General features: G+C 39.2%; 1 protein-coding gene across 2 annotated transcripts in view; it reads right to left on the reverse strand.

The window, feature by feature from the left end:
* Positions 1-22,993, reverse strand: part of GLG1 (golgi glycoprotein 1) — a 154,618-nt gene that overhangs the window by 62,940 nt on the left and 68,685 nt on the right. Inside the window, exon 2 of one of the 2 annotated variants that reach the window (XM_016930161.4) lies at positions 17,169-17,201. The exons of the other annotated variant lie outside the window; for it this stretch is intronic. Within the exon in view, the coding sequence (XP_016785650.1) occupies positions 17,169-17,201 (33 nt within the window). The remainder of the gene's footprint in view (positions 1-17,168; positions 17,202-22,993) is intronic. 2 annotated transcript variants of the gene reach the window in all.

Consider the following 22,993-nt stretch of genomic DNA (forward strand, 5'->3'; position numbering starts at 1 on the left):
AGGCTCAAAATAAAGGGATGAAGGAAGATCTACCAAGCAAATGGAAAGCAAAAGAAAAAAAAAAAGCAGGGGTTGCAATCCTGGTCTCTGATAAAACAGACTTTAAACCAACAAAGATAAAAAGAGACAAAGAAAGCCATTACATAATGGTAAAGGGATCAATTCAACAAGAAGAGCTAACTATCCTAAATATATATGCACCCAATACAGAAGCACCCAGATTCATAAAGCAAGTTCTTAGAGACCTACAAAGAGACTTAGACTCTCACACAATAATAATGGGAGACTTTAACACCCCACCATCAATAATAGACGGATCAACGAGACAGAAAATTAACAAGGATATCCAGGACTTGAACTCAGCTCTGGACCAGGCAGACCTAATAGACATCTACAGAACTCTCCACCGCAAATCAACAGAATATACATTCTTCTCAGCACCACATCGCACTTAATCTAAAATTTATCACATAATTGGAAGTAGAACACTCCTCAACAAATGTAAAAGAGGAGAAATCACAACAAACTGTCTCTCAGACCACAGTGCAATCAAAGTAGAACTCAGGATTAAATATCTCACTCAAAACCGCACAACTACATGGAAACTGAACAACCTGCTCCTGAATGACTACTGGGTAAATAACGAAATGAAGGCAGGGATAGCATTAGGAGATATACCTAATGTTAAATGACAAGTTAATGGGTGCAGCACACCAACATGGCACATGTATACATATGTAACTAACCTACACGTTGTGTACATGTACCCTAAAACTTAAAGTATAATTTAAAAAAATGTAAAGGGGCTAAATGCTCCAATTAAAAGACACAGATTGGCAAACTGGATGAAGAGTCAAGACCCATCAGTGTGCTGTATTCAGGAAACCCCTCTCACGTGCAGAGACACACACAGTCTCAAAATAAAGGGATGGAGGAAGATCTACCAAGCAAATGGAAAACAAAAAAAGGCAGGGGTTGCAATCCTAGTCTCTGATAAAACAGACTTTAAACCAACAAAGATCAAAAGAGACAAAGAAGGCCATTACATAATGGTAAACGGATCAATTAAACAAGAAGAGCTAACTATCCTAAATACATATGCACCCAATACAGGAGCACCCAGATTCATAAAGCAAGTCCTTAGAGACCTACAAAGAGACTTAGACTCTCACACAATAATAATGGGAGACTTTAACACCACACTGTCAACATTAGACAGATCAACGAGACAGAAAGTTAACAAGGATATCCAGGAATTGAACTCAGCTCTGCACCAAGCGGACCTAATAGACATCTACAGAACTCTCCACCCCAAATCAACAGAATATACATTCTTTTCAGCACCACACCACACCTATTCCAAAATTGACCACATACTTGGAAGTAAAGCACTCCTCAGCAAATGTAAAAGAACAGAAATTGTAACAAACTCTCTCTCAGACCACAGTGCAATCAAACTAGAACTCAGGATTAAGAAACTCACTCAAACCTGCTCAACTACATGGAAACTGAACAACCTGCTCCTGAATGACTACTGGGTACATAACGAAATGAAGGCAGAAATAAGGATGTTCTTTGAAACCAATGAGAACAAAGACACAACATACCAGAACCTCTGGGACACATTCAAAGCAGTGTGTAGAGGGAAATTTACAGCACTAAATGCCCACAAGAGAAAGCAGGAAAGATCTAAAATTGACACCCTAACATCATAATTAAAAGAACTAGAGAAGCAAGAGCAAACAATTTCAAAAGCTAGCAAAAGACAAGAAGTAACTAAGATCGGAGCAGAACTGAAGGAGACAGAGACACAAAAAACCCTTCAAAAAAAACCAATGAATCCAGGAGCTGTTTTTTTTGAAAAGATCAACAAAATAGATAGACTGCTAGCAAGACTAATAAAGAAGAGACAAGAATCAAATAGACACAATAAAAAATAATAAAGGGGATATCACCACCGATCCCACAGAAATACAAACTACCATCAGAGAATACTATAAACACCTCTATGCAAGTAAACTAGAAAATCTAGAAGAAATGGATAAATTCCTGGACACATACACCCTCCCAAGACTAAACCAGGAAGAAGTTGAATCTCTGAATAGACTAATAACAGGTTCTGAAATTGAGGCAATAATTAATAGCCTATCAACCAAAAAAAGTACAGGACCAGATGGACTCACGGCCGAATTCTACCAGAGGTACAAAGAGGAGCTGGTACCATTCCTTCTGAAACTATTCCAATCAATAGAAAAAGAAAGAATCCTCCCTAACTCATTTTATGAGGCCAGCATCATCCTGATACCAAAGCTTGGCACACAACAAAAAAAGGGAATTTTAGACCAATATCCCTGATCAACATCTAGCTGAAAATCCTCAATAAAATACTGGCAAATCAAATCCAGCAGCACATCAAAAAGCTTATCCACCACCATCGAGTTGGCTTCATCCCTGGGATGCAAGGCTGGTTCAACATATGCAAATCAATAAACGTAATCCATCATATAAACAGAATCAATAACAAAAACCACATGATTATCACAATAGATGCAGAAAAGGCCTTTGACAAACTTCAACAGCCTTGCAAACTAAAAACTCTCAATAAACTCGGTATCGATGGAACATATCGCAACATACTAAGAGCTATTTATGACAAACCCACAGCCAATATCATACTGAATGGGCAAAAACTAGAAGCATTCCCTTTGAAAACCAGCAAAAGACAAGGATGCCCTCTCTCACCACTCCTATTCAACATAGTATTGGAAGTTCAGGCCAGGGCAATCAGGCAAGAGAAAGCAATAAAGGGTATTCAAATAGGAAGAGAAGAAGTCAAATTGTCCCTCTTTGTAGATGACATGACTGTATATTTAGAAAAGCCCGTCGTCTCAGCCCAAAATCTCCTTAAGCTGATAAGCAACTTCAGGAAAGTCTCAGGATACAAAATCAGTGTGTAAAAATCACAAGCATTCCTATAAATCAATAACAGACAGAGAGCCCAATCATGAGTGAACTCCCATTCACAATTGCTTCAAAAAGAATAAAATACCTAGGAATCCAACTCACAATGGCTGTGAAGGACCTCTTCAAGGAGAACTACAAACCACTGCTCAAGGAAATAAGAGAGGACACAAACAAATGCAAAAACATGCCATGCTCGTGGATAGAAGAATCAATATCGTGAAAATGGCCTTACTACCCAAAGTAATTTATAGAGTCAATGCTATCCTCATCAAGCTGCCACTGACTTTCTTCACAGAATTGGTAAAAACGACTTTAAACTTCATATGGAGCCAAAAAAGAGCTAGCATAGCCAAGACAATCTTGGGCAAGAAGCACAAAGTTGGAGGCATCACGCTACCCGACTTCGAACTATACTACAAGGCTAAAGTAACCAAAACAGCGTGGTACTGGTACCAAAACAGATATAGAGGCCAATGGAACAGAATGGAGTCCTCAAAAATATCACCAGGTATCTACCACCATCTGATCTTTGACAAACCTGACACACGCAAACAATGGGGAAAAGATTCCCTATTTAATAAATGGTGTTGGGAAAACTGGCTAGCCATATGCAGAAAACTGAAACTGGACCCGTTCCTTACACCTTATACAAAAATAAACTCAAGATGGATCAAAGGCTTAAACGTAAGACCTAGGACGATAAAAATCCTAGAAGAAAACCTGGGCTGTATTAATACCATTCAGGACATAGGCATGGGCAAAGCAATGGCACCAAAAGCAATGGCAACAAAAACCAAAATTGACATATGGGATCTAATTAAACTAAAGAGCTTCTGCACAGCAAAAGAAACTATCATCAGAGTGAACAGGCAACCTACAGAATGGGAGAACATTTTTGCAATCTATCCATGTGACAAAGGGCTAATATCCATTAAGTCAAGAAACAACAGATGCTAAAGAGGTTGTGGAAAAATAGCAATGCTTTTACACTGTTGGTGGGAGTGTAAATTAGTTCAACCATTGTGGAAGACACTGTGATGATTCCTCAAGGATCTAGAACTAGAAATACCATTTGACCCAGCAATCCCATCACTAGGCATATACCCAAAGGATTATAAATCATTATATGATAAAGACACATGCACATGTATATTTATTGTGGCACTATTCACAATAGCAAAGACTTGGAACCAACCCAAATGTCCATCAATGATAGACTGGATTAAGAAAATGTGGCACATATACACCATGGAATACGATGCAGCCATAAAAAAGGATGAGTTCATGTCTTTTGCAGGGACATGGACGAAGCTGGAAACCATCATTCTCAGCAAACTATCACAAGATCAGAAAACCAAGCACCACATGTTCTCACTCATACGCGGGAGTTGAACAATGACAACACATGGTCACAGGGAGGGGAACATCACACACTGGGGCCTTTTGGGGGTGGGGGGCTAGGGGAGGGATAACATTAGGAGAAATACCTAATGTAGGTGACGGGTTGATGGGTGCAGCAAAGCACCATGGCACATGTATACCTATGTAACAAAACTGTACGTTCTGCATATGTAACCCATAACTTAAAGTATAATAATTTAAAAAAAGTATAGTACATACGATTATGTGCAATACATACTTGATATTGATAATAAATGACTATGTTACTGGTTTTTGGGGGAAAAAAAGAAAATTTAGTCTATAGCTCGTTTAATCTACTTCCTCTTTTATTCACCCTTAAAATTTTAAGTCAAAGCTATGTTGAGTCAAACAGTTCTACAAAGTTAGTTTAAAAAATCAAAACAAGAAATTCCCTGTCCAAAGTCCCACCCACTCCCCAGAAGCGGGCACTTTCAATTCTTTTTGCTTACGTTAATTACCTCCATATTTTTAAACTACATGCTTAAACTGTCATTTCTTGACTTGTCACTTTTAGATATTCTGTAGTAACTTACACTATAGAAGATGAGGAATGAATTCTCATACCCATCTTCCTGGTCCCACTCCTCCCCATACAGTTAAATCATCATGTTGTTAGATACTCAGTATTCACATTATTGACTATGTAAAAAGTTATATATACTGAGACACAGAATATTGTATTTATTTTCCTATACGACTTTTAGTTTGCTCTATAGTTAAGTCACTTATTTCATAGGCCTATTTTCCTATACACCCATTATTAATTAATCCTCAATCTCTTTACTAGAAATGTAAATCTCCTCTCAAAATGTTCTACTGTGTCCAGTGAGACATTCCTCTTGCAGTCTTTTCATTTTCCTGTTTCCATCAGGGACTGGCTATTTTCTCTGTACATGCATCATCCTTCTCCAGCATCCTCAGAATTTCCTTTGCTTTTCTCTTAGGCTGATTCATTAGTCACTGGGTTCTTTATCTTTCTCTGCCTTGGTGTATTCCCTCATTTTCTTTAAGCACATCCTCCAGGGGCTTTATTTAAAAACACGTGGCCGGGCACGGTGGCTCACACCTGTAATCCTAGCACTTTGGGAGGCCGAGGTGTGTGGATTACCTGAGGTCAGGAGTTCAAGACCAGCCTGACCAACATGTAGAAACCCTGTCTCTACTAAAAATACAAAATTAGCTGGGCGTGGTGGCGCATGCCTGTAATCCCAGCTACTTGGGAGGCTGAGGCAGGAGAATCGCTTGAACCCAGGGGGCGGAGGTTGCAGTGAGCCAAGATCACACCATTGCACTCCAGCCCGGACAACAAGAGCGAAACTCCATCTCAAACGACAACAACAACAACAACAACAACAACAACAACAACAACAACAACAACAAATATGCATGAGTCATAAATGTTTGGAAGAACTGCATGCCAGAAATATCTTTGTATTACTTTGACTGGATATCATTTTTCGGTAAGCACTTGTCCACTGTCTTCTAGCTTCTAGGCATGCTAATGGGAAGTATATTACTCAAATTTTGACCTGGGTTTTTCTTCTCTCTGAAAGCTTTAAGGTATTTTGTTTATTCCCAGGATTGTGAAATTTTACCGACAGGCAGCAGTGAGCAAAAAGGGCAACAGCCTTCAAGGAGTTTACATTCTATGAAAGAGAGAAAGATAAGGCACAAATTATCAAGTAAATGTGTCAGGTGATAAGCTAGGGCAAGGTGAATTGAAAGTAGGGGAATGGGGTGCTATTTTCCATAAGAGAGTAAGAGAAGGAAAATGAATAGCCACGGAAGATGAATGTTCCATGTGGAAAGAATAGCAAATGCAAAAGTCCCGAGTCAGGAACATTTTCTGAGTATCTGAAGAATAGCAAGGAGGACACTGTGGCTTAAGTAGAGGTGGCAAGGGGCAACGGTCGTAGGAGAAGAGGTCAGAGAGTTGGTATTTGCACGCTTGCAGGGCACAAAGATTTGGGAGTTTAATCAGTGAGAAAAAAGTTTTAGGGGTTTTTGGACAGAGCAGCAATATGAACTAACATGATAGAGGGATCATTCCAGCTGTAGGATAGACTAAGCACGAGGGAGACTGCTTAGGAGGCCAACACAGAAGTCCCGGAGAGACGTGATGATGACTTGTATCAGGGCAATAGCAGTGAAAATGGCCAAATTCAGGATATATTTCAAGGAGCAGCCAGAAGATTACTAATGGATTGAATGTGAAGTGTAAGAGGAGAAGAATCAAGGTTTCTGATTTGAGCAACCAGAAGAACAGAGGAGCCACTAGTGGGGATGGGGAAGACTACAGGAAGAGAAGGTTTAGGGGCAGAAAAATCAAGAGTTTCTTTCTGGAAATGACTATTAGACAAAGTAGAAATGTGGAATCAGCAGCTAAAGTCGGAGGTTCTATGGAAAGGTCTGGGCTGAAAAAAGACAATAACAACAAATTGCCAGGAGGACAGCATCAACTGTCCCTCCTCAATGTAAGTCCTGGCAGCAGTTCATGGAGCCATCTGGAGGCATTTTCTCCCCATGGCCGTTGTGACTATTGTCTAGTCACAGTGGCATGGAAAGGAGGTGCCTTGGCTCAGAAGCCTCAGGCCCCATGGGAACCAATATCCTTTGTAACAACGCTCTGGGCAGAGTTTCCAGGGTCCCTGCAAAGGATACATCCAGGCTTATGAGTCACCACATTCAGCAAAGCATGAAAGTACGGCATCCCGATTGGGCATTTATAATTCATTAACAGCTCTTCACAGCCCATCTAAAATTTACCAATCAGGGTCATTTTAATTATAAACAATGCTGCCTAGGCATTTAGTTGATATTTTGCTCTCATTAGGTTAAGGGAAAGGGAAATTAAGAAGTTAATAGAATTCAAATACTCATGAAAATGGGAAAAGGGCTTTGCTAACCTTTTACTCATAGGGCTGTTGTGAGCTGCTACAAATATTTAGCCCTTTTGGGCAGATTTACAAGTATTTGTGTAGGGTAAACACCTAGAAGTAAAATGGCTGTATCATTTGCTATGCTTTAGCTAATACTGCCAAGCCAGCTTTGAAAGCACTAGCTGTGCTAACTATCACCGTTGTTCCACATTCACACAGATACTCGGTATTGGCACTGTCAAGGTACTGGTATCTCACTGAGATTTTCATTTTCAGGTCCCTGATTACCAAGCGAAGTTAAGCACCTTTTCATTGTTTTTAGTTCATTCAGACGTCATCTTTGAGACATGGCAGATTAAGTATCTTACATATTTTTTTTATTCCACTGGCTTTTCTTTGTTGCTCTGTGTGATTTCTTTACATATTCTGGATACACTGTCAGACGTATGTATTATCAATTTTTTTTACTTTTCCATGGTTTGCCTGTTCATACTCTTAATATTGTATGCTTGTTTATTTATTTATTTGAGACAGGACCTTGCTCTGTCACCCAGCCTGGAGAGCAGTGGCGTGAACATGGCTCACTGCAGCCTGAAGCTCCTGGGCTCAAGCGATCCTCTCGCCTCAGTCTCCAAAGTAGCTGGGACCACAGGCCTGCATCACCACACCCAGCTAATTTTTCATATTTTTTGTAGAGACAGAGTTTCACCATGTTGCTCAGGCTGGTCTCAAACTCTGGGCTCATGCAGTCCTCTCACTCTGGCCTCCCAAAGTGCTGGGATTACAGGCCAGAGCCACGGAACCCAGCAATACTGTCTTTAATGAAACAGATTTTTAAGTAACCAATTTATCAGTCTTTTTGCTTTATACTTAGTGCTTTTGGTTTCCCAATTAAGAAAACTTAAATTTTTAATTTTTGGGTACATAGCAGGTGTATATATTTATGGAGTACAAGAGATACTTTAAAAGAGGCATACAACCATTTAAGAAATCTTTGCCAATCTCTAAGTCATGAAGATATTTTCCTATTTAGAAATTTTACTGTTTTACTTTTCACATTTGGATCTGCAGGGCATTCAGAATGGATTTTCCATGAATGGCATACAGTAAGGGTTAAGATTCTTTATTCAAGTATCCACTTATGTATGAATCTGCTTCTACCACACTGCCTTAATTACCGCTGCTTTACAGTAACTCTTCCACCAGGTAGTACAGTCTCTCTGCTTGGTTCTTCAAGATCGCTTTGGCTGTTACAGGTACTCTGTGTTTCCACATAAATTTTAAAAACACGTGGCAATTTTGCTAACAATAAATATGGGATTGCACAGAATCTATAGTCAATGTAATGAGCATTCACATTTTTTATAACACCAAGTCTTCCAACTCATGAGCACAACTGCTCATTTATTTATTTAAAGGCCTTCAAATTTCTCTTAATAATATTTTACAGTTATCTGTAGAGTGGTCTTACACATTTTTGTTAGATTTATTCTTAAGTATTTGATGCTTTACATGTTACTTTAAAATAATATTAATTTTTAATATATTTTAAAAATTGGCTTGTTAATAATATATAAAAGTACAATTAAATTTTACATACTGACCTTCTATCATGAGACTTTACTAAGTTCATCTGTTAAGTACTTGCTGGTCCATTTATAAATTCTTTTGGATTTTCTACTTATATAATTACCTCATCAGTAAATAATGACAGTTTATGATTCTGCTGATAGTGCATTTTAAAAAATAATAGGCCAGGCGCGGTGGCTCACGCCTGTGTAATCCCAGCACTTTGGGAGGCTGAGGCGGGCACATCACCTGAGGTCAGGAGTTTGAGACTAGCCTGGCCAACATGGTGAAACCCCATCTCTACTGAAAATACAAAAACTAGCTGGGTGTGGTATGTGCCTGTAATCCCAGCACTCAGGTGGCTGAGGCAGGAGAATCACTTGAACCCAGGAGGTGGAGATTGCAGTGAGCCGAGACTGAGCCACTACACTCCAGCCTGGGTGACAGAGGGACACTTCATCTCAAAACAAAAAAAAAGAATAAAAAAAATGACAGCTCAATTTTCTCCTTTTTAATTATTACCTGTTTTCTTTTTTCTTGCCTTACTGCACTGGCTAGGACCTCTATGATAATAAGTAACTATGTCTTGTTGCCAATCTTGGGTAGAAAGCTGTTAATATTTCACCATGAAGTACGATGCTTGCTGTAGGCCTTTTTATAGACACGTTTTATCAGATTAAATAAATTCCCTTCTAGGGTGGGTGCTAAAATTGGAAATTTGAATGCTAATTTGATATTTGATGATGTTAAAGAATTATGGTATTTTAAGATATGACAACGGTACTATGGTCTTTTTTTTTTTTAAAGTCCTTATCCTTTAGAGTATTTACTGAAATATTAACAGATGACATGATATGATGTCTCGGTTATGCTTCAAATGAATACAAAGGGAGGGGAAGTACATAAGGATATAAATGACACAATACCAATCTGAATTAATATTTGAAGCTGTATGGTGATTCCATGGGGGCTGGTTATACTGCTCTGTTGAGACAGAATTTACATTGTAAAATTCGCCCTTCCAGAGCACAACTCAGAGGTTATGGTTGTACAATCATCACCACTAATTCCAGAATATTTCCCCAAAAGAAACTCTGTATCTATTAGCAGTCACCTACCATTCCCCACTTCTCTGAGTTCCTGGAAACCACTAATCTTCTTTCTGTCTTTGTGTCCTTTTTGTGATCTTTTGAGTCCAGTTATTGAGGTTCATCCATGTTGTAACATGTATTAGTACTTCATTTTTTTGCAAAGTGATATTTCACTGTATGGCTACATCATGTTTTATTTACCCATTAATCAGTTAATAGGCATTTGGGCTGTTTCCATTTTTGAGCTTTTACTAATAATGCTGCTATGAACACTTATGTACACATTTTTGTGTGAAAATGTGTCAGCTCTCTTGGGTATACATCTAGCAGTGGAACTCATGGGTCATATAGTAACTCTATTTAACTTTCTGAAGAACTGCTAATCTGTCTTCCACAGTGGCTGCACTATTTCACATTCCACCAGCAATTTCTCTAGACTCACACCAACATTTGTTAATTGTCCACCTTTTTGATTACACCCATCCTTCCTAATGAGCGTGAAGTAATATCTCATTGTGGTTGGGATACGCATTTCCTTTTTTTGTTTGCTTTTTAAAGAGACAGGGTCTCACTCTGTTGCCCAGGCTGTGGCATGGCTACATTTTTAAAATTCTTCTTTGTAGAGATAGGGGGTCTCCGTATGTTGCCCAGGTTGGTCTTGAACTCCTGGCCTCAAACTATCCTCCGGTATTAACTTTCCAAACTGCTGGGATTAAAGGTATGAGCCACCCCACCCAGCCCTGCATTTCCTTAATGACAATGATGTTGAGCATCTTTTCATGTGTAACTGGCTATCTGTATGTTTTCTTCTGAGAAATGCCTATTCAAATCCATTGCCCGTTTTAAAATTTGCTTTTTATTCTAGAGTTGGAAGAGTTTTTGTATGATCTCAATACTAGACCCTTTATCAGGTATATGATTTGTAAGTATTTTCTCTCATTGTATAGGCTGCCATTCAACTTTCTTGATAGTGTCTGATGCACAAAAGTTTTTAATTGTGATGAAGTTCAAGTTATCTGGTCAGGCGCAGTGGCTCATGCTGTAATCCCAGCACTTTGGGAGGCTGAGGCAGGCAGATCACTTGAGGCCAGGAGATGGAGACCAGCCTGGGCCACAGAGCAAGACCCCCATCTCTACAAAATAGAGACAGAGCAAGACTCCATCTCAAAAATAAATAAATAAATAGAAGTTATTCAGGCTGGCCAGATACCCAAACAATTTTCCGAGAGAGAAGTATCAATTGAAAAATGAAAATAGTATATAAGTAACAAACAATTTTAAAGTAAAATATAACTTGTACATAAAATATAACATAATGGAAGGTCATTGTACTCTCCAAGGGAGAAAGAGAAGACTTGAGAGTTGGTGATGGTTGGTAAAGGCAGGGTATGAGGGAATCATTCTCTGGAGAGTAATGTAAAAATCAGATGACTGACTATGAGGCAGGCATTCAGTATCAGTATGAAGACATATTTTATGGTAATTCTTTTCCTTAGAACTTTGGCACTTAGAAAAAACTGATGTGGAAAGATTCATGACATTACCTGTAGATGAATCTTTGAGATTTAAAAAATACACTTTGGGCCGGGTATAGCAGCTTACACCTGTAGTCCTAACACTTTCTGAGGCTGAGAAGGTTGGATTGCTTGAGCCCAGAAGTTAGAGGTCAGCCTGGGCAACAAAGTGAAACCCCATCTCTACAAAAAATACAGAAATTAGCAGGGCATGGTGGTGTGCATCTGTAGTCCCAGCTACTCAGGAGGCTGAGGTGGGAGGATCACTTGAGCCTGGGAGATGGAGGCTGGAGTGAGCCGTGATCACACAACTACACTCCAGCCTGCGTGACAGACCAAGACCTTGTCTCAAAAAGCAAAACAAAACCAACACCAAAAACCACTTTTTGACATGGAGAAATACTGTATGTGCAAGACACACTGAAGAGGAACAGAAGATGCTACTTGATCACTTCCTGCTATCACTCCTTTAGCACTCCTAACTATGAGGTAGAATTCAAATTTGTTCCATGTGATAGTCTGACTAGTGTTGAGTAAGTTGCTACACGCAAATTTGCTTAAAACAATAATGTCTCAGGGCATAATCTGTGTTTTGGGTAAAGTGCTATCAACTTGTAAGGGTCATGATGGCTAAATACCATTAACTGAACAATCATTATGTGAAACAAATCTGTATCCTGATTATACATCCTTAACTTGGTCACAGTCCAAATTGAATTGATATTATGCTACCTCATATACAATATAAGAATATTCCAAAGTAAAATTATATTTTTATTCCTACCCACCCTTTGTGCTACTGTTGTCATATATTTTATTCTACATGTTATAATCTGAAAGTATACTGTTATTGTTTTGGCTTAAGTCAGTTCTTTTTTTTTTTTTGAGATGGAGTTTTGCTCTTTTTGCCCAGGATGGAGTGCAATGGCGCTATCTCGGCTCACTGCAACCTCTACCTCCCAGATTCAAGTGATTCTCATGCCTTGGCCTCCCGAGTAGCTGGGATTACTGGTGTGCACCACCACACCCAGCTAATTTTTATATTTTTAGTGGAGATGGGGTTTCACCATGTTGGCCAGGCTGGTCTCGAACTCCTGACCTGAGGTGATCCACCCACCTCAGCCTCCCAAAGTGCTGGGATTACAGGCGTGAGCCACCACGCCTGGCCAAGTCAGTTATCTTAAAGAATGAAAGAATAATAGTCATATGTATCAATTATTTTTCTCTTCTAGTGCTCCTACTTCTCTGCTTCAATTTGTGATCCTTTTACCTTCAAGAATTTAGGATTTCTCACAGTGTGCAAATGTGGGAGATGAATATTCTCAGCTTTCGCTTGTCTGATAACACCTATTTTATTTTTTTTTGAGATAGAGTCTTGCTCTGTCGGCCAGGGGTGAGTGCCGTGGCGGGATCTCAGCTCACTGCAACTTCTTCCTCCCCAGTTCAAGTGATTCTTATGCCTCAGCCTCCCAAGTAGATGGGATTACAGGTGCGGTGGTTAATTCTTTTTTTTTTTTTTTTTTTTTTTTGAGATGGAGTCTCGTTCTGTCACCCAGGCTGAAGTGCAGTGGTGCGGTCTCGGCTCACTGCCAGCTCCGCCTCCCAGGGTCACACCATTCTCCTGCCTCAGCCTCCCAAGCAGCTGGGACTACAGACGCCCACCACCACACCTGGCTAACTTTTTTGTATTTTTAGTAGAGACGGGGTTTCACCGTGTTAGCCAGGATGGTCTCGATCTCCTGACCTAGTGATCTGTCTGCTGGGTTTACAGGCGTGAGCCACCAAACCTGGCCATTTTTGTATTTTTAATAGAGACGGGATTTCACCATGTTGGCCAGGCTGGTCTTCAACTCCTAGCCTCAAGCGATCTGCCTGCCTCTACCTCCCAAAATGCTGGGATTACAGGGGTGAGCCACGGTGCCTGGCCTATTTTCATTTTTTAAAGGGGTATTTTTTGCTGGATATAGAATTCCATGTTGGCATTTTCTCTCAGCATTTTACATTTATTGTTTCATTTGTCTCTAGTTTCTACTGCTTGCTTTGCTGAGAAGCCAGCTGTCATTTTCCTTCCCTCAAGAGAATGTCTCTTTTTCTCTGCCTGCTTGTTGAGTTTTCTTTTTATCTTTTCGTTTTGGCAGATTGTTAATAATGTGTCTAGGCTGGGCATGGTGGCTCACACCTATAATCCCACTACTTTGGCAAGTCGAGGCGGGTGGATCACCTGAGGTCAGGAGTTCGAGACCAGGGTGAAACCCTGTCCCTACTAAAAATACAAAAGTTAGCTGGGCGTGGTTGTGGACACCTGTAATCCCAGCTACTCAGGAGGCTGAGGCAGGAGAATCACTTCAACCCCAGAGGCGGAAGTTTCAGTGAGCCGAGATCACACCATTGCACTGCAGCCTCAGTGACAGAGCGAGATTCTGTCTCAAAAAAAAAAAAAAAAAAAAAATTGTTAGGTGAGTATGGATTTCTCTTGAGGTTCACTAAGTTCGTTGAATTTATGGGTTAATGCCTCTCATTAGATTTGGAAAACATCTTGGCCATTATTTCTTCAAATACTGCTTCTATCCCATTCTGTCTGCCTTTTTTTTTTTGAGACAGAATCTCGCTCTGTTGCCCAGGCTGGAGTGCAGTGGTACGATATTGGTTCACTGCAACCTCCACCTCCCAGATTCAAGCAATTCTCCCGCCTCAGTCTCTTGAGTAGCTGGGATTACAGGCACCTGCCACCACACCCAGCTGATTTTGTAATTTTTAGTAGATATGGGGTTTTTTACCGTGTTGAACAGGCTGGTCTCGAACTCCTGACCTCAAGTAATCCATCTGTCTTGACCTCCCAAGGTGCTGGGATTACAGGCGTGAACCACCGCACCTGGCCATGAATCTGTTTTTATGTCCACTAAAGCTGTCTTTTAAAACTACCCATAAGTTCTTAATTTCTGAAATTATATTTAGTCCAAAAATGTCTAATTGATTTTCTTAATAAAGACTAATTCTCTGTTGAAATACTTCATATTTTCATCCATTTTAATTTTCCTCTATTTTATTTATAGGAAAATATTTTATTTTCCTCTATTTTATTTATAGGAAAATATTTTATTTTCCTCTATTTTATTAGTTATTTGAAGTCCCTGTCTGCTATTAATAATTCCAATATATGAATTACCTCTTCTCTGGATCTCTCTCTGTTGGCTACTTTATCTCTTGATATCTTCCTGCTTCTTCTCATATCCAGCCATTTCTGATAGCATGCGGGACATTATGAATGCTATATTATAGAATTTCTGGGTTATATAATTGTTCTCTAAAGAGTCCTGACTGCTTCTTCCATAGACCTTCCACCAAATCTCCTGTTTTTTGGATACTATTTGTCCCCCATTTTCAGCAGTATTGTATCCTTCCTATTCCTTGGCTCTTTGAGAGTTCTTTTTTTTTTTTTTTTTTTTTTTTTTTTTGTGACGGAGTCTCACTCTGTCACCCAGACTGGAGGGCAGTGGCATGATCTCACTGCAACTTCTATCTCCCCGGTTCAAGCGATTTTCCTGTTTCAGCCTCCTGAGTAGCCAGGATTACAGGGGTGTGCCACGACGCCTGGCTAATTTTTTAATTTTTAGTAGAGGGGTTTCACTATGTTGGCCAGGCTGGTCTCAAACTCCCGACCTCAGGTGATCCACCCAGCCTTCCAAAATTCTGGGATTACAGGTGTGGACCACTGCGCCCGGCTGGCTCTTTGAGAGTTCCAAGGCACACATCAACTTTTTTCTGGGTTTCTCTTCTGTCAGATTCAGTCTATTGATGGATTTTGAGGTTTTCCCCTAATCCTTTACTTTATAAATAATGCCACAACAAATATCCTTTTATAGACACATCTCTATCCACTCTTTTAAGTATAACTATTCATAAATTCACAGAAGTAGAAATGCTGGGTCAAAACATATGCATTTTAGGTTGACTGTTTTATAGCTTGTTTTTATTCCCATACATAGGCTTGAACAGGGTTCAGCCAACTTCTTCTGCAGAGGGCCAGAAAGCAACAGTTCTCAGGGAACTGTAGTCACTGTTGCAGTTACTCAACTTTGCCATCCTAGTGTGAAAAGCAGCCACTGGCAATACATAAATAAATGGTGTGGCTGTTTCAATAAAATTTTATGTATAAAAACAGGTAGTAGACTGGATTTGGCCTAAGTGTTGTAGTTTTTTGATCTATGGGCTAGAGAATGCTTAAATACATACATCCTTATCAATACTGTGTATTTATCCTTTTTTTTTTCTTTTTAAGAGATGGGGGGCTCACTTTGTTACCCAGGCTGCAGTGCAGTTTTCTGATCGTAGGTCACTGCTATCTCGAACTCCTGGCTCAAGGGGTCCTCCAGCCTCAGCCTCCCGAGTAGTTGGGAGTACAGGTGCGTACCCATTTATCAAATTTTTGATGTTTGCTAATCAAATGGATGACAACAGTGCACTCATTTTTTGCTGAATTTTTATGCTTTTGATTCTCAGGGAGAATAAACTTTTTACTGTTTATTGGACACCTTTTTCTTTTCCTGTGAACATTCTATTCATGTCTGTTATGTTTATTAATAGCATTTTCTATTAACAAATATAGTCCTTTTCATCTGCATTGTGAATACTTTTTTACAAAACATTTTTTGGGGAGAAAGCTTTTAATGTAATCAGATATAGATGCAGATATATATATTTTTAAAACATCATTTGGGGTTGTGTCATATTTAGAAAAGCCTTCCCTCTAATCTTCTAGTACTCTTCTAGTTTTATTTTGTACTTGACTTACCTAGGTTTTCATAAGAGTAAGTAGTTAACCTAAATAGCCAATCTGTCTCTGCTTATACAGCCTCCGGTCCCATCTACCTTCTATAATGTGATAGAGTGACTTTTGCCACATATAGATGCCTCTTCTAAGATCCAGATCAAGTGTCACCTCTTTTATTTATTGATTTATTTAAGACAAAGTCTTGCTCTGTTGCCCAGGCTGGAGTGCAGTGGCACCATCTCGGCTCAATGAAACCTCCACCTCCTGGGTTCAAGCGATTCTCCTGCCTCAGCCTCCAGAGTAGCTGGGATTAAAGGCATGCACCGCCATGCCCAGCTAATTTTTGTTTTTTGTTTTTTTTTAGTGGAGACAGGATTCTCCATGTTGGTTGGGCTGGTCTCAAGTGATCTACCTGCCTCAGCCTCCCAAACAGGTGGGATTACAGGTGTGAACCACCATGCCCGGCCTCATCTCCATTATTAAGCCTTTTCTGACATCAACTCACCTGGACAAAATTCATTTTTGTGTCTCCAGTGTCTTCTGTATAGACTTCTACCAAAGCACCCAATACTTTTTGCACAGAGTTGATTTCACATCAGTCTCCTTTTAATGTGCTACTATAGCGTTTGGCAAAAAGATGACTGTGTGATAAGTAAATGAGAAAACTTTAAAACAGGAAATTCTAAAGTTGTAAACTTGATAAGCAGAGAATTATTTTCACATGGTAGCTGTAACTGAAGAAAAATTTAAGTACGTAAATATTATTTGGGAGAACCTGCAGGCTTCTACAATGAAGGGTTATTTGTTGATTTTACCAGCATCCTTAAAGTTTGTCATCCTTTTAAGATTAAGACTGTAAGAAAACATAGCACTTCCCAGAACAACAGGAAGAGCATCCCGAAATCTGTCATCGTATCTATAAAGCACATATGGCGCATCACAGAAAATCCATACTTACATGATTGCAGTCTGAAGAAATTTCATTTTCAGGCTAGAAGAGAAAAAAAAGAAGAGATGATGTAAAAAAAAAAAAATATATATATATATATATAGAACCTTTCAAGTTTTCAAACACCACCAAAATAAACTCAAAACAAGAAATGTGAATATTCAACCAAATATGCTTCTTCAACATAAGGAGTAAAATGGAGCTTGCATATCTTTTAGGCTGTTGGGGAGAAATGTACCAGACATGAGACTTAACCCCTTCCCAATGGTACAATGTGAAGATGGGGAGAATGGAGAAGAATATGCTAAAGCAATAAATAAAGCAACAATGACATAAGGACTCCTACAGGACATTTTATAATTCACTTATTATAGAGTGCAGAGAAAGTCGCTCAATTTTTATTTATTTATTTATTTATTTTGAGACAGGGTCTCACTCTGTCACCCAGGCTGCCATGCAGTGGCGCAATCATGGCTCATGGCAGCCTCAACCTCCCAGGCTCAGGTGATCCTCTGGCCTCAGCCTCCCGAGTAGCTGGGACTACAGGCGCAATGTCACCAAGCCCAGCTAATTTTTTTGGTATTATTTATAGAGATGGGGTTTCACTATGTTGCCCAGGCTGGTGTAGAACTCTTGGCTCAAGTGATCCACCCACCTGAGCTTCCCAAACAGCTGGGATTACAGATGTGAGTTACCATTCCCAGCCCCCATCAATGATTTTTAAATTGGCCTAATGCTGCCATTGGGGGAAGCTACGTGATGGGTACGTAAGATCTCTAGGTACTGTTTTTGAAACTTCCTGTGAGTCTATAATTCATAACAAAAAGTTTTTTAAAAAAAACATTTGGAAATATATTCCTATGGATACATTTGCTTTGTAAAGCCAGACACACATACCAGAAATAAAATGAACTTTCAGGCGGGGCACGGTGGCTCACGCCTGTAATCCCAGCACTTTGGGAGGCTGACGTGGGCGGATCACAAGGTCAGGAGATCGAGACCATCCTGGCTAACACAGTGAAACCCTGTCCCTACTAAAAATACAAAAAAATTAGCCGGGCGTGGTGGCAGGCGCCTGTAGTCCCAGCTACTCTGGAGGCAGAGGCAGGAGAATCGCATGAACCCGGGAGGCGGAGCTTGCAGTGAACCGAGATCGCACCACTGCACTCCGGCCTGGGCCACAGAGCGAGACTCCGTCTCAAAAAACAAAAAACAAAACAAAACAAAACTTTCAATTCCATGACAGAAAAAAAGTGTGGACTAGGTTTCATGTAATATTACATAGCTTTGCAATACATAACTCCTTTAGTTTCCTTGTTCGTGCCTTCAAAGGAGACACAACTGCAACAAAACACACCATAAGGCGGCACCATTTCCTGGGCGAGTGCAGTGGCTCACACCTGTAATCCCAGCACTTTGGGAGGCCGAGGCAGGCAGATCACTTGAGGTCAGGGGTTCAAGACTAGCCTGGCCAACATGATGAAACCCCGTCTCCAGTAAAAATACAAAAATTAGCCAGGCATGGTGGCACGCGCCTATAGTCCCACCTACTCAGGAAGCTGAAGTGGAAGAATTGCTTGAACCTAGGAAACAGAGATTGCAGTGATCTGAGATTGTGTCATTGCACTCCAGCCTGGGCAACAGAGCGAGATTCCGTCTCAAAAAAAAAGCATAATTTATTTTGAGTTTCCATAGTATTCTAATCTGTTTATATAAAGTGAATTCTGTGTGCCTATAACTTAAATATTATCAATTTAGGTAGCAAAACATGCTAGTTTTAAAATAAACAGATGTTTTCTATTCAAGGATAAAGATAAGGCAATAAAGAAAATAGAACACATCAAGTAGCCACACCTAGCATTATTTCAAGAAGAAAAAGGTTTCCCTATGGAATTATTAATTCCACTGCAGAATTCAGTAGGCATTAGCAACATACAAACTCATTTTTATACTTACAACATATATTAAAATTGACTTTAATTAGGTTGCTAGGTAATCATAAGATTCTATTATATAACACAGTACTTTTGAACTTTCTCCCTACTTGTCTAATAGCAGATACTTTAATGCCTTTTTAAGGTGCCTTTCTCAATCTCAGAAATCAGCCTCCATGCTGAGTCAACCTAGCTTAACTCTGTTCCCACCACCTCAATCTGAAGTTTAACTTATATCTCTTAATAGTTTATTTACAAGAATGCTTTTTCTTAGACAGTTTTCTACACTATCCTTTTAAAATCTATCCTTAAGTTTTCCCAATCAATTAGCAATTCTAGCTGTTTCTCAAACAAGGGATGGAAGGCAATTAATATCACAATCTTCTCTACTTATACTCATTTCTACTAAACAACAAATTTGGATTAAAGGTGCATTCTTGAAAGAAATTTAGAGCATTGGAGAATTTTCAAAATAATGTCAAATAAGATGTAAGCTCCCCATAGAAAGAAATGTATTGTCATGTTTAGAGTCCACAGGACTATATTAGCAAATTAATTACTGTTTTAATGACTTGCTTCCCTACAGTGGGAGACTGGATTATTTCTCCCAATTTTTCACCTGCATAGGATTTTACATCCAGATCCTCTGTTCTGTAAGTCTGTACCGCCTCCTGCTATAAACTGAGTATACACCCGGCTCCGCTGACGTTGAGCAAATCAAGATAGCAAAAGAGATGAAAAGCAAGCACTGCAGTCCACGTTTGCAGTTAATTGAGTCTCCATGGATGATGTCATTCCTTCCTAAGAGGTGCAGTACTGTGTGCTTAGTAATACTGTTAATGTAACATAATATAATATAGGCCACTGACATGCTCAGGCCAATGGAGTTTTAGGAGATACAATATGAGCAGAGGATTTAAATGTGCCTGGGTAGTTTGGCCTGTATTCCTGCACCCCTGCCATTCCCCATGAGAACATGGTAGTACAAAGAAAAGAGACATGTGGAGCAGACCTGAACTTAACCCTCAACCTGTAGCCTGAAGCAAAGCCATCTCGAATAACCCATGGGAAAGAAAAACAAGCCTCGAGTTAAGCCCATCAACGTTTGAGGGTGTCTGTTACGAAGAAAAAATGACTAATATATCTATCAAACAAATAAAATAAAAATATCAAAGTCTTTAAATTAGAACCTGTAACAGCTATGATCTAAAATTAGTGAATTATATTGGAAAGCACAGAGCACTACTGTGTCTTTCATGAAGAAATGACATAATCCATGGAGACACAAAAGTACAAATCTGGACACCAGTGCTTGCTTTTCATCTCTTTTGCTATCTTGATTTGCAACTGACTATAAATGGGTCTTATTTTTGCATTCATTCATTCATTTAGTTTTGAGATAGAGTCTTGTTCTGTTGCCAGGCTGAAGGGCAGTGGCACCATTATGGCTCAATACAGCATCCACCTCTTGGGCTTAACTGATCCTCCTGCCTCAGCCTCCCTAGTAGCTGAGACTAAAGGTATGTGCCATGATAGCTGGTTAATTTTTTAAAATTTTATTGTACAGACCGGGTCTCGCTATGTTGCCTAGGCTGATCTCAACTTCTGGTCTCAAGTGATCTTCCTGCCTCACCTGCCCAAAGCGCTGGGACTGCAGGCATGAGCCAGTATGCCCAGCTTTTTCCTAGGTTTAGTTTCTCTACGCAGAAAGAAAAGATGACAGAATAGGAATGCCGTAAAAACAAGGTTATAATGTTAGGTCTTTGAGATTCATGGAACCAAATCGCTATGAAGAATTGTTAAGCATAATTGTGACAATTAATTTCAGAAATTTAGAAGGGTTTTTAGAATCCAAGAACACAGTGGTGATTTAGAGGAACAGAAGAGAGAGTACGAAATATAAAATACAAAGGAGTATTTTATACTACCCTGGGAATGGTGGGTGCATCAATAATGTCAGAATAAATGAACTCGAGAAAGTAAATAAAAATAATAAATAAATAAAAAGAAAACACTATGCTTCAGCACTCAGTCATGTGATAAAGAACCAATGAACAGAAATCTCAAGGAACGAAAACAGATGCGGGTGCTGATGCAGGTTTGGTTCTCATACTGCACCATTCTCATTATGTCCCAATTAAACCACTTCATCAGATATAGTACATCTATTTCCACAAAACTTTAAGTGCAGACAGGCTCACTTGTCTCTAATCCTAGAAGATGAATAGCATGAGGAATAACACCCAGAATTACTAAAATAAGATAAAACTGAGGATTTTTTTTTCTTCCTCTTTGGTAATAATTAGTGAAATAATGCTCTGAGATGATCCCAAGAAATTAGCCAACAAGTACATATTGAATAATGATGATGAACTCAAAATTGTGCTAGGCATTGTTGCAGGATACAAAGACAACATTCTATCTGGTCTCTAATCTCAAGTTGTTTACAATCCAGTTATACAGTTAAAATAGCGAAATCAAACAAGCAAGAGGAGGGACTTGAGATAGGCCTAAAGAATTAGAACAGTGATCTCCAAAAAGGAGTGGAGTGATTTCTCAAGGAAGAAGTTACATGATCCCTTGGGGGTCAGGAAGAAAATAACAGAGCTTCTGTTTTTAAAAAAGCTTATCCTTTAATTTATGTTTTAACGTATTTTTATAATGCATATAACATGGGTGGAACTAATATTTTATGAGTATGTATCTACTGGGGGAATGGTTACTGATTTTTCAAATGATAGGAAGAACATGACCAAGATAGAGGAAAAAAACTTCTTCTCATCATTAAGATTCCTACCTCTACCTGCATTCTTCAAACCAGGGGCAAAGTGCTGGCTCCTAGCCTGTGGAGGCATCAAATTAGAAGCTGAGCTATGTCACATTATCAGCTACTCCTTATTCTGGAGATAGAAGTCTGGGCTTCAAAAAGAAGGATCTCTTACATCAAGTGTTTACTCAGTGGAAATAAAACTGTCCTCTTACTATGGAAAACTGTAAGAAAAAAAGTTATGAAAAGTATAATAAATAGCTGCTAATTTAATCACCAAATATGAGAGAAGTGATTCCTGACATTGCATATATTAGTATCAATAAGTAAACTATTATAAACGGAAGAATGAGAAAATGAAGAGAATTTAGCACATCCCCATCCCAATGCATCAGTGACTAAAACAGAGAAGGAACTTGGGTAATGCTGTATAAATGATACAGCAAACAAAGGCAGTAAAGGGAAAAGCACCAAGTACTTGGAGACACCTGCTTGACTTCAATAAAGAACATGATGAGTGTATGAGGAAATGGTTAAAAAACGAAACAAAACAAAACAAAAAACCTCACAAAAAGCAGAAAACAAAAAAGAACCCTGCCACTTTTCTATAGTAGTTAGCAATAGAAGTGTGTGACTTTAGGTACATCACTTAACTTCTCTAAACCCCTAACAACAGGCTTTGAACTAGAGTGGGAATCCATGAACAGGCTTTGGGAGTCTGAGATATCTTGAAATTGAATGCAAGCATTTGTGTGTATGTATATTTTTCTGAGAAGAATATCCACAACAGCTATCACAATCTCAAAAAGATCCACGAGACAAGAAAAAATTAAGAAATACTGGTCAAACATTGCTTGCGGTTCTTTCCAGCTTTATGAGTCCATAAAATCTGAGATGTGGAATTTAAAAATGTACTTACTGAATTTCAAGTTTTTTTAATGTAGATAATTTGTATATTATGATGGTTACTACTGTTTCACCTTAATCTCTCCTAGTCAAAGTCACAACAAACAGGTTTCAGAATAAACTACTGAAAAGCTTGAGTCTGAATGTTCTCAAATCAACTACCGCATTCACTTAGGAGGAAGGTTTTTACAGAAAGTCTGGAACTATGATTTCCCCAAGGTGAATAG

Source organism: Pan troglodytes, chromosome 18, assembly GCF_028858775.2.
Source record: "Pan troglodytes isolate AG18354 chromosome 18, NHGRI_mPanTro3-v2.0_pri, whole genome shotgun sequence".
NCBI lineage: Eukaryota > Metazoa > Chordata > Mammalia > Primates > Hominidae > Pan > Pan troglodytes.